The sequence below is a fragment of the Geotrypetes seraphini genome, chromosome 1 (genome assembly GCF_902459505.1).
Source record: "Geotrypetes seraphini chromosome 1, aGeoSer1.1, whole genome shotgun sequence".
Lineage (NCBI taxonomy): Eukaryota > Metazoa > Chordata > Amphibia > Gymnophiona > Dermophiidae > Geotrypetes > Geotrypetes seraphini.
This window is the reverse complement of record NC_047084.1, coordinates 42,267,920-42,280,684: the sequence shown is the minus strand read 5'-3', so window position 1 is coordinate 42,280,684 and position 12,765 is coordinate 42,267,920. Positions and strand designations below refer to the sequence as shown.

At 44.7% G+C, this 12,765-nt stretch overlaps 1 protein-coding gene across 6 annotated transcripts in view; it reads left to right on the top strand.

The window, feature by feature from the left end:
- Nucleotides 1–12,765, top strand: part of IPO11 (importin 11) — a 568,146-nt gene that overhangs the window by 374,612 nt on the left and 180,769 nt on the right. For 5 of the 6 annotated variants that reach the window (XM_033930425.1, XM_033930408.1, XM_033930445.1 and 2 more), the window contains one exon: nucleotides 4,701–4,785. The exons of the other annotated variant lie outside the window; for it this stretch is intronic. In XM_033930425.1, coding sequence (XP_033786316.1) covers nucleotides 4,701–4,785 — 85 coding nt within the window. The remainder of the gene's footprint in view (nucleotides 1–4,700; nucleotides 4,786–12,765) is intronic. 6 annotated transcript variants of the gene reach the window in all.

The window sequence follows — 12,765 nt, the reverse complement described above, 5'->3', positions numbered from 1 at the left end:
GTGTAAAATACGCCCGATGGAGAGTACGAAATTAACACTCCCACAGTTCAGCACTCACCGATATCCCCGGTATCTGTTTAATTAAAGCCTGTAAGTTCAAAGACTCAGTTGGCATCCCTAAGTCCCGACTCTATCGAGAACGCAAGGCATTTCTGTCCTTCGCTCCAAAATGCAGCTAGAAAAACTGGTGCAGTCCCGATACAGTAAATCTATTGTCCAAATAGGGTTCCAAAAACTCCTGCAGCTTCACCTCAATGGGAAATTGCAAAGAAAGGCGAGGAAGGGACCCCACATAATGCTGAAGCTGCTTATAAGCCAGAAAATCACCCAGCTACCAGTCCAAGATTGGAGAAAAGAAACCCATGGAAACAGAGTACCATCAGCCTGTAACACATGAGCCAACAGAGTAAAATCATGCGCCAATAATTTGTGGAAACTAACGTCCAAACCCGGTGAAAATTGCAAATTCCCAGAGATAGGCAAATATTGAGTTTTGTGAGGATCACCCTCCTCTCTCCTCTCCCCCCCCCCCCCCAACTGCTTCAGCAAAAAAGCCCATATGGCACGCATTGAAGAAAGAAGAAACTCCATTTCAAGTGGGAAGGAAGCAGCCTCGTGGGGGCCTGCAAAAGAGAGAAAACATGCCAAGGTGCATAAAAAGCCAGCTCCAAGGCTTTCATGGTAAAATCCTGATGGTACAAACACCAGTCGCCCAAATGTCGGGCAAGACATGCTAAGTTGTGTGCCCTAAAATTAGGAATTCCTAGCCCTCCCTGAGCCCAGGAGCCCAGCATATATTAGAAGGCCATCTTCGGTTTCTTCCCCCGCCAGAGAAAACGAGACAAGCACAAATATATTTTCCGAATATCACGTTGCAAAAGCCACAAGAGCAACTGTTGTAAGAGATAGAGCCACCTGGGAGAAAGAATCATACCAAATAATTGAACCCTCCCATGAAGAGAAACAGGTAACTGATCCCAATGGGCCAGACCGTCTTCTGTGTAGCAAAGCAACGGGCCCACATTACTGCGATAGAGTTGGGAGGTGTCTGTGGAAAGAATAACACCCAAATATCGAAAGGAATATGAGGTCCACTGGAGCGGAAACGCACCCAGCCACCAGTCTTGAACCTCAGTGAAAGTCGCCAATGTGAGCGATTTCTCCAAATTTAAATGAAACCCCAAAAAATCATCACACTTGAAAGGACTCCATCAAAGAATGCAAAGACCGGATGCTGAGACTTTAAATTCCCGAGATCCTATGGACACCCCTTTAACATCCACGTTGGCTAGAATGTCTCTAATAAGGGGATCTAGGTAAGCGCAAAAAGTAGCAGCGACAAAGGGCAACCCTGCCTAGTACCTCAATGAATACCAAAAGGAGAAGAAATGACCCCATTGGCCCAGATGGAGGCCCGTGGGTCCCTATAAAGAGTCTTAATGGTATCCTGAAAAAAGCCTACCAACCCATAGCGATTCAAAATGGAAAACATAAAATCCCAAGAAACCCTGTTGAAGGCTTTTTCTGCATCAAAGCTAATCAGGAGGGAAGAAAGCCAAAACCGAGCTACATGTTCTAAAGAAAGTAAGATAGACCTGATATTTTTTGTGATGGTACGGCCCCGCACAAAACCCGCCTGAGGAGAAGCAATTAAAGATGGCAGACAATGAGCCAACCAGTTTGCCAAAAATTTGCAGAGTTTCACTTCTACATTAAGAAGAGAAATAGGTCGATAAGACGAAGCAAGCTCTGCGTCTCTATGCAGTTTCAACAATATTATCACCTGGGCCATATTCAAAGAGTCAGGCAATCCTCCCTCCTGCACAAATGCATTGAAAGTCTTAGCCAAGATAGGCGACAGGGATTCTTGAAGGAGTTTATAGAACTCCAGGTGAAAACCATCTGGCTCTGGTGCTTTCATAAGCTCACCGCCTGAATATCCAACGCCACCTCTTCCACAGAAATAGGACCATTCAACTGCAACTTAATCGACTCTGAAACCATAGGCAGGGAGAGACTTTCCAAGTAAACCTGTCTATCTAACAAGTCAGACGGTGCAGAGTAAAGAGTTTTATAATATGTCGTAAAGACATCATTAATAGCCCCTTCCAATCTCGCCAAAAGTCTCCTCTCATCATGCAATTGCAAAATCTTCTTCAGACCCCGAGATTTCTTAACCGCACTGGCCAAAAAATGACCTATCATGGAGATGAAAATGATAATGATAATAGGCAACCGACTTTTTAGAACGAGCATGTAACAATTCCAGAAGCGCCTGATGAGAAGCTAGCAAGTAGGATTTCAAGACGAAAGAGGGGTGAGCACCATATGGTCGCTGAAGTGAACAAACCCTAGCTTCGAGTCTTAGGATCTCCCTATTTCTGGCTAGTTTTTTGGTGACTGGTATACGCCAAAATCTCCCCTCGAAGGACAGCTTTTACCGCCTCCCAATATAGCATCAGGTCAACCAGGTGTTCCGCATTAAATCATTGATATTCAGTCCATTTAGAATGCAAAACCTCCTGAAACTTCAGGTCTTTATACAGAAGCACCACCGAGGCCCAGACGCAGTTGAACCCAACCGCAGCACAAAAGAAATCATAGCATGGTCCGATACATCAAATGAACCAATACCAGCCAGGAGAAAAGTGAGTGAGAGACCAACCAATAATTGATGCGGGATAGAGACACATGCGCCTGTTTGTTGATTTGTGAAGAAGATCAAGAACACATTCCAGATAGAAAACCCTGGAGAATGACATGTACAGCTACATGTGAGATGATTGGAGTAGTGTATGCAATAGTATGCCTGTGTGATCTTTGCTATATAGGGCACATTGCAAGGAGCTTAAAAACTCGATTATTTCAGCACCGGTCGAACATCACTCATAACAGACAGGTGGATGTGCTCACTCGTCATTGTACTGAGAAAGGACACTCTTTTGAAGAATTTTGTTGTTTTGTACTAGACCATATTCCAATAACAGCACGAAGGGGGGATGTGAAGACTGGATTATACCAGCGTGAACAAAGATCCATTTATTTTTTAAATACCATCTGGCCCAATGGTCTTAACCAAAAAATTGAATGGTGCGTGTTCTATTAATATGTTTATTTTTGTTTTTTACAAGTATTGTTCTTTACAAGTATGGTTTCTGGCAGAAGTGATGTCATGAGGCACGGAGCTATAAATCAGACGCTACAGTGAAGCCAAACTGTGGACGGAATAGGAGGGAACTCCCTGAAGCAGTCATTCGTTGGCGAAACAAGAGCCTTGTTGGATTTTGACATCGGTTCCTTATCTTCACCTCTGTGCCGAATATGCTATAGCAGGAAAATCACTGCGTCGGATCACGATCCTGGTTTTGATACAGCTGGGAAGATAAGTGTAACTTTTTCTTAGGTTCTTTTACCATTTCCCTGTGCATAGTGGTGGGATATGTTCCCGTTTTGAAAGATTACATTTTTGAGTAATGGAGATTTTTTGCCCATGATACATAATAAAAACAGCTAAAAAACTCATTGGGTTGCCATCTGCATATGAAATAAAGTTGAGGCTTTTTTCTCCACTTTAATGAAATGTTTTTTCAGTGGGCATTCCCACCACTTGGCTATTAACATTTTTTGGATTTAGTTGATTTATATACTGTTATTATTATTATTCTAGAGAGACGTTTAAATATCTACATGGTGTAAATGCTAATGAGTTAAGTCTCTTTCATTTGAAAGGAAGCTCTGGATTTGTCATAATGCATGATGACTTGGGATATAGGAAAGTCTTTACATGATAGGTTTCCAAACAGTTTACTGATCTGCAAAGGCAATAGTGTGTGGAGATTGTGACCCAGTTCCCGAGACAGTATGAAAAAGATCTGCATATTCTGGAGACAATTGTCACTGGCGACGAGACATGGATGCATTACTGTGACCCGGAGAGCAAAAAAAAAAACGCATGATGAAGGAAGCGGTACTCACCAGTCTTCTGGAGCAGCCAAAATACTTCTCTGCAGGAATGCAGAAATTAGTTGAATGATGCAACAAATGTGTCCTCTTGTATGGGGACCATATAGAAAAGTTATATGTTCAATTACTTCTATTAAAGCCGTTAAATATATTTTGCCTTTAATTTTTGATTTACCCTCATATATATATATATTCTGGCTTCAATACTATTTGGACGATTCTAAAGAATTTCCAGGGTATGATGATGCATCATTTTAATCAAAATTGTGGTATGCGGAAGGTAGATTCTATAAGAAAGGAACCTTCAGTAATTGTTTTTAAGCATACGTTTCTGGTCAGCTTATAGTGTTTGTAGGGAAATGATATTACAATGAAATGAAGTTCATATATTTGAAAATAATTTGAGAAATGTTTTATTCTTGATTGTAATTTTTCAGAGCTTTGACAAGTCCAGTGGACTTCAGTAGTTCACATTCACCCAACCAAAATTCAGGTTTCGGTTTTGACTGAAACCAGTCGATAAATTTCAGCTGCAGATTCAGTTTTGGCCAAAAGTGTTTACACAATTTTGGTAGCAGTTTCATTTTCAGTCAACCTCTAATTGGTTTGAAGTGTTTCTTTTTCTGATAATGGTATATTATCATGTGGTTTTCTTTTTGTACTTAAGTGTTATATATTTGTACCTAAAAATACTATAAATGAACTTGAAAAGAATGTTATTTACATTTTATTTTTAGCTGTATGTTAATGACTCCTTTTGAAGAACCGAATTGGACAGAAGATGAAGAACCTCCCAAAGAGCAAGACAAAAGGAAAAAGCTTGTAAGTTATAAGAAGCTGTTAAATATTTTATGTTAATAATAGCCTACAGTACTAAGCATTTCATTGTATTACCAATCAGCATCCAGGTAAATGAGAGTGATTTCCTGATTCGGTATGTTTTAAATTACTTTGCCAGTAAGCAGTCTTAAAATGTACATTCATGAACTGGGAGATATGCCTACAGCAGCGGTCTCAAACTCAAATCCTTTGCAGGCCACATTTTGGATTTGTAGGTACTTGGAGGGCCACAGAAAAAATAGTTAATGTCTTATTAAAGAAATGACAACTTTGCATGAGGTAAAACTCCTTATAGTTTATAAATATTTCCTTAAATTGCTCACAACTTGATGTAATTTTTCTAGCTTGCTACCTATTTCTGCTAATTTACCTTCATGCTCATTAATTTTTTACAGTGATATCAGATGAAAATTGACATAAATTCAAAACAGTATTCTATAATGAAGACTCAATTCTATTAACACTTAGCCATGCATTGTTTAAAGTGATAATTTTATCTTTAGGGAGGACATTAGAGTCTGGCTCCATGACCATCTGCACATGAGTCAGATCCTTTGCTCCTGGTATAGATTGTCCTGAAACCTCCAGTCCAGATAATGTAAATAATTGTAGGGAGGAAGACTCTGATCTCCCAACTAGATGTGATGGTTGAGGAGGTGGTGACGGTTCCCCAAAGGATAATGAGGTGGCCTGGATATCTAAAGTTACCTGCTCTTCCACATGTGGCAAAATGGGAGCCAAAAGGTGACGATCCATCAGGCCCGTCATTGAAGTAGATGCCTTCCTTTTGCCCATAGTGGTAGGATTCGATATTGGCCCACTCCCTGCTCCTCTTAAACGCCGAAGGGGCTCAAAAAAGGCGTGTCCTGCCTCTTTGGCCATGCCCCTTAGGAGTCACGGCCCGGGGCTTGTGACCGCGGCTTCCCGGCAATTTAAAGAGCCCACAAAGGACTCTTTCTCCAGCTGCACGATTGCCTGTCCCGTTGGTGAGTTGTGCTGCAATCGGCACTGGCGGCCAGGTACTGCTTTTTAAAAGAAATTCATCCATGGTATATCCCTGACATAGGCATTAAACAATTACATCAGTAAAAATATTCAAATAATAATACACATTATAGATTAATATTCTATCTCACTGTCCATACCATGTACATTAAATCATTTTAATAGACAGTATAGGGGGTAAGCATAGGAGGAATATATAGATAGATAAGACAGAGTAATAGGATGACTAACATAAAGAAAAAATACATGTGGAGTCAAAAAAGGTGCATACTACTACTCTCAGCTGCAGTATGCATGGTAAGCAAGTCTTGCTATACCATATGTGCAGTCAACATTAATCCCTTGGTGTGCAACTAGCTTGTTAATTACTTCTTCCATTAAAGGCTTTGGAAAAGATCCAAGCTTTCAACTGCTTCCTGAAGTAGACATAGTGTTGTATTAGATGGAGCTTTTCTGGGAGTGTGTCCTAGAGTATGGGGGCTACTGCAACGATTGCAAATGGTGCAAAATACAGCCGTCAGGTTGATTTTCGGGTTGAAGAAATACGATCATGTAACATCTTCTTATAAAGTGCTGCACTGGCTGGTTTTGTTTTAAGGCTTTGTTTGGTTTAGCTCCTAAATGTATAACTGAGCTCTTCTTTTTTGCAACCAATAAACATAAGAGAAGCTCACATTTGCATTTTGTTTTCCCGCCTGTTAGAGGATGTAAACTTAAAAAATATCATCAGCATCTTTTCTCATATTGGGTAGCAGCATGGGGCAAGGATTTAGAACAACTGCTTCTGCTTATTGATATTTATGGAGAATTTAGAAAACATCTAAAAACATCTGTTCTCGAAATATTTAGGTAGTTGATTTGTAATAATTTTTTTATGTATTCAGATTTTTTAGGGTATTAGCTATTGGTTTATAACATATTCGTTTTTTTTTTTTACTTTATTTTATTCTTTTTAATTATTGTAAACCGCATAGAACTTTAAGGCTTTGTGATATGATATATAAGTTTATTATTATTATTATTACTGCAGAGAAGTCTCTGACAGGTCATATCTTGCAATTTCTTTTGAAGAAAACATGGTTAAGGATACTCCTTGGGAGAACCTTAGTGACCTTGGAGATGCATTGAAGGAGATCCTGTTCTTCAAATATTCTGGCCCATATCCTTTATGGGCCTTCAAGATCAGACGTAGGGTTTAAATGTAGCTCTGTATTGTACTGGAAGCCAAGGAAGTTTTTGCAGAAATTATCTAAATCTGTCAGTTGTGCTGCAGCATTCTGAATCAGTTGGAGCTGGTGCAAGCCCTTTCTAGTCACACTGATGTAGAGTACCGTATTTTCACATAGATAACGCGCACCCGTGTAAAATGCGCACACGGGTATAGCGCACGAAAAACACAAATTTATGTACAGAAAATTTTATATACCGCGCACACCCGTATACCGCGCATGCTGCCTGACTCTCCTTTCACACGCCCCGACTCTCCTCTGGCCACCCCGACTCTCCTTTCACCCGCCCCGACTCTCCTCTCCCCCTTGAAGTCCCGTCCCCACCCTGAAAACCTGATGCCCCCCCGACGTCCGATTAACCACCCCCCCTCGCAGGACCGCTCGCACCCCCACCCCGAAGGACCGCTCGCACGCACCCCCACCCCGAAGGACCGCTCGCACCCCCACAGCCTCCCGACCCCCCCCATCATGTAGACGCTCCTACCGGTGTCCTGCTGCTTCCTCTTGGCTGTCCCGATTCCCCGACACGATCGGGGCAAGAGGGAGCTCAAGCCCTCTTGCCCCAGCCAACCGCGGCACCCCCGACACGATCGGGGCAAGAGGGAGCTCAAGCCCTCTTGCCCCCCCCGACTCCCCGACACATCGGGCAAAAGGGAGCCCAAGCCCTCTTACCCCGCCAACTCCCCGACAATATCAGGCCAGGAGGGAGCCCAAGTCCTCCTGGCCCTGGCGACCCCCCCCCCCCCCCCCGCTAGTTGTTCGGGCCAGGAGGGAGCCCAAACCCTCCTGGCCACGGTGACCCCCTCCCCCCACCCCGCACTACATTACAGGCAGGAGGGATCCCAGGCCCTCCTGCCCTCGACGCAAACCCCCCCAACGACCGCCCCCCCCAGCCGACCCGCGACCCCCCTGGCCGTCCCCCACGACACCCCCACCCCCCTTCCCTGTACCTTTGTGTAGTTGGCCGGACAGACGGGAGCCAAACCCGCCTGTCCGGCAGGCAGCCAACGACGGAATGAGGCCGGATTGGCCCATCCGTCCCAAAGCTCCGCCTACTGGTGGGGCCTAAGGAGCCTGGGACAATCATAGTAACATAGTAGATGACGGCAGATAAAGACCCGAATGGTCCATCCAGTCTGCCCAACCTGATTCAATTTAAAATTTATTTATTTATTTATTTTATTTTTTTTTTTCTTCTTAGCTATTTCTGGGCGAGAATCCAAAGCTTTACCCGGTACTGTGCTTGGGTTCCAACTGCCGAAATCTCTGTTAAGACTTACTCCAGCCCATCTACACCCTCCCAGCCATTGAAGCCCTCCCCTGCCCATCCTCCTCCAAACGGCCATACACAGACACAGACCGTACAAGTCTGCCCAGTAACTGGCCTAGTTCAATCTTTAATATTATTTTCTGATTCTAAATCTTCTGTGTTCATCCCACGCTTCTTTGAACTCAGTCACAGTTTTACTCTCCACCACCTCTCCCGGGAGCGCATTCCAGGCATCCACCACCCTCTCCGTAAAGTAGAATTTCCTAACATTGCCCCTGAATCTACCACCCCTCAACCTCAAATTATGTCCTCTGGTTTTACCATTTTCCTTTCTCTGGAAAAGATTTTGTTCTACGTTAATACCCTTTAAGTATTTGAATGTCTGAATCATATCTCCCCTGTCTCTCCTTTCCTCTAGGGTATACATATTCAGGGCTTCCAGTCTCTCCTCATATGTCTTCTGGTGCAAGCCTCCTATCATTTTCGTCGCCCTCCTCTGGACCGCCTCAAGTCTTCTTACGTCTTTCGCCAGATACGGTCTCCAAAACTGAACACAATACTCCAAGTGGGGCCTCACCAATGACCTGTACAGGGGCATCAACACCTTCTTTCTTCTACTGACTACGCCTCTCTTTATACAGCCCAGAATCCTTCTGGCAGCAGCCACTGCCTTGTCACACTGTTTTTTCGCCTTTAGATCTTCGGACACTATCACCCCGAGGTCCCTCTCCCCGTCCGTGCATATCAGCTTCTCTCCTCCCAGCATATACGGTTCCTTCCTATTATTAATCCCCAAATGCATTACTCTGCATTTCTTTGCATTGAATTTTAGTTGCCAGGCATTAGACCATTCCTCTAACTTTTGCAGATCCTTTTTCATATTTTCCACTCCCTCTTCGGTGTCTACTCTGTTACAAATCTTGGTATCATCTGCAAAAAGGCACACTTTTCCTTCTAACCCTTCAGCAATGTCACTTACATACATATTGAACAGGATTGGCCCCAGCACCGAACCCTGAGGGACTCCACTAGTCACCTTGGGCCTTGGGCACATGGTCGTGTTGGGCCCATGTGCCTCAGGCCCCGCCCCCAGGTGGGACCTAAGGCTCCCGGGCCTATTCTGATTGGCCCAGGCGCCTTAGGCCCCACCAGTAGGCGGAGCTTTGGGACGGATGGGCCAATCCGACCTCATTCCGTCGTTGGCTGCCTGCCGGACAGGCGAGTTTGACTCCCATCTGTCCGGCCAACTACACAAAGGTATGGGGAAGGGGTTCGGGGGGGTCGTGGGGGTCGGCCAGGGGGGTCGCGGGTCGGCTGGGGGGGGCAGTCGGAGGTTCTTGGGGGGGGGCGGTCGTTGGGGGGAGGGGAGTTTGCGTCGAGGGCAGGAGGGCCTGGGATCCCTCCTGCCCGTAATGTAGTGCGGGGTGGGGGTAGGGGGTCGCCGTGGCCAGGAGGGTTTGGGCTCCCTCCTGTCCCGAACAACTAGCGGGGGGGGGGTCGCCAGGGCCAGGAGGACTTGGGCTCCCTCCTGGCCCGATATTGTCGGGGAGTTGGGGAGTCGGCGGGGCAAGAGGGCTTAGGCTCCCTTTTGCCCCGATCGTGTCGGGGAGTCGGGGGGGGCAAGAGGGCTTGAGCTCCCTCTTACCCCGATCATGTCGGGGGTGCCGCGGTTGGTTGGGGCAAGAGGGCTTGAGCTCCCTCTTTCCCCGATCGTGTCGGGTTTCGGGACCGCCAAGAGGAAGCAGCAGGACACCGGTAGGAGCTTCTACATGATGGGGGGGGGGATCGGGAGGCTGTGGGGGTGCGAGCGGTCCTTCAGGGTGGGGGTGCGAGCGGTCCTGCGGGGGGGGGGTGCGAGCGGTCCTGCGGGGGGGGAGGTGAATCGGACGTCGGTGGGGGAAACTATGTAAAAAAAATTTTGTACAACGCGCTCACGCGTATAACGCGCAAGGGTGTGCGCGGTACGTAAAAACCACGTATAACGCGCACGTTATATGCGAGAAAATACGGTAATTCAGCCTTGATGTTATCATGACAAGAATCAATGTGCTGAAACTTGCCTTCTGGATGTGCAGAGCGATGCAGTACAGCTGGCACAGATGATAAGACATCTCCTGAAGGCTGTTTGGTGTTGGAGTATCTGTGTTAAGTTTTGAGTCCAGCTGTACCACAAGCGTCCTGAACTCTTATTTAGGGGGAAATTCATAGCTTCCAAACTTGAATATGATGTCAGGTATGTGGGTGTGTAACTGCTTGTGTTAGGGACCCATAAGAGCTCTGTTTAACCTAGGTTCAGACAAAGTTTTCTTCTTTAGTCCATTCTCGAATTGCTATTAGGAGAACTCACCTTTTCTTTGTAATTTTAGTCTGACTATACTACAGTAAGACAGAGCATCTTGCTGATAAAAAAGCATTTCATAAAGTGAAAGCTAGTAATAATTTTTATAATACATTTTCTGGTATTCTTTCCAGTATTGCTGTGATTAAACTCAATACTTTTGTGAGATATTTTCAGTTGTATTTATTTTTATTTAAAATAAACACAGTTACAAATTTATGTTGGTCAGTCTAGCAAATACAACGGGGCTCATAATCGAAACGGAAAATTGTCTAAAAACCAGCCTAAATCGGCACTTGGACGATCAATAAGACAAGTCGTCCAAGTGCCGATAATCAAACCGGGTTTTAGACGTATCTAAAAATGACTTAGGCCTTTTCAGTGTTGCTATACAACCAGAGCTAAAAGGGCTGTTTTAGGAGGAGAGGTGAGGGCAGGATTTGGGCAGGACGTAGGCTGATCTAAACTTAGTCGTACTGTAAGTATAACCGAAAGTTTAACAAGGCTGATGGACGGAACTTGTACGTTGTGACTCAGGCCATGTAAAACCAGTTCTAAGTGACCAGATAAGCACTGCAGACACAAAGTACAGAGCCCCACACACTGCCCCAGTGATCACTAACCCTCCCCCCACAACACCATAAAAATCAGAATAAAAACATACATATCTGCCTCCAGAACATCAGCACCTGGCATAGCAAAGCCTAGTAGAGCAGCACAGATGTGGCTTAAGTAGTGTGGGGGGTGGGCTAGTGAATCATAGAGAGGAGGACCCAGGCCATAAGCCACTCTAATCACTGCATTTAATGGTGAAACATGTGCACCCCCCTAACCCTACTGTACTACCATATAGGTGCCACCTGCAGCCATGAGGACTATTGGGGTGGTAGATAGGTGGGTCTAATAGGGTTTGGGGGCTCACCATGACCTATAAGGGAGTTATGGTGAGATGTTTATGTGACACCCTTTTTGTAAAGTTCGCAACAGTACCCTGTAAGGTGCCCACTACTCTGTTGGCATGTCTGGGTGTCCAGTCCATCACTTTGCTGGCCCCTCCCATGTCCAAAAAGTCATTTTCTAGGCATTTTTGACTTGGATGAATTTTTGGATGAGAATGGGGTATAAAGATAGACGACTTAGCGGTATGGGTGATCAAACAGCTGGACGTACACTTGGACGACTCTCAAAAAACAAAATATTTTGGATGTATTTTTTGAGAATGGACTTTAGACACCGCCAACGTTGGGCAACTAGCGACTTAGCCCCAAAACGGACTTAAACGTTTCTTTCGATTATGCCCCTTTGTGCTCTGAGGTTTGTAGTTCAACTAATTTAGCCACGTTCCTATGTTAATTCAGATTAGGAGTGTGAATGAGCTCATACTATCAAATTTGCAAGACTGAAGGTCACTAAATTAGCCAAAGGAAGGCAAATGCCAGGATGTGGGGGAGGGTGCCTTTACTGACCCTAGGCCAGTGGTCTTCATTAATTTTTAAGCTAGGGCTGTTTTGGGTCCAAAGGACCTGAAGGAGAGCCGGCAAATGTCTTCTCACTTGGGGCCATGACACCAATAACACTTTGTGACATTCATTCCTACCAGAACACCTGGCCTTGGTCACATGTGCAGAACATAGATAAACCCTGTGCAAATACTGAACCACAAACTAAAAGTCCTAATATACACAAATGAAACCCTAAGATGCCAGACTCTGCATGCAGTATAACACCAGAGAAATAGAAAGAATTGTATTTTTTCCTGAACATTGCAAACCGCATTAGGCTTTTTTATCGCTGACTGCGGCAATATGAGCTCCATTGCTCATAGGAATTCTATGCCATTCCATGCCGTCCATTGGACGGTTCTGGGGAGTATCCTTGAGAAAGCTATGGGCGAAATGTGGATGCAAACAAATTTCCCAGACAGGTGGACCAGTAAAGTCATAATTAATTAAGTAAAAATGATTTTCTTAAAGTTTAAAAAGAAGTTTTGATATGAATGTTAAAAGGTAAGGACCAATGATGATATGGCATGTAAAGCTTTTGGTTGTGAAAGCTTTTGAGCCTTGAGTGATGTCGCTGAGGCCCTGTATAAATATTATGGATATATATTGAATTTTTGT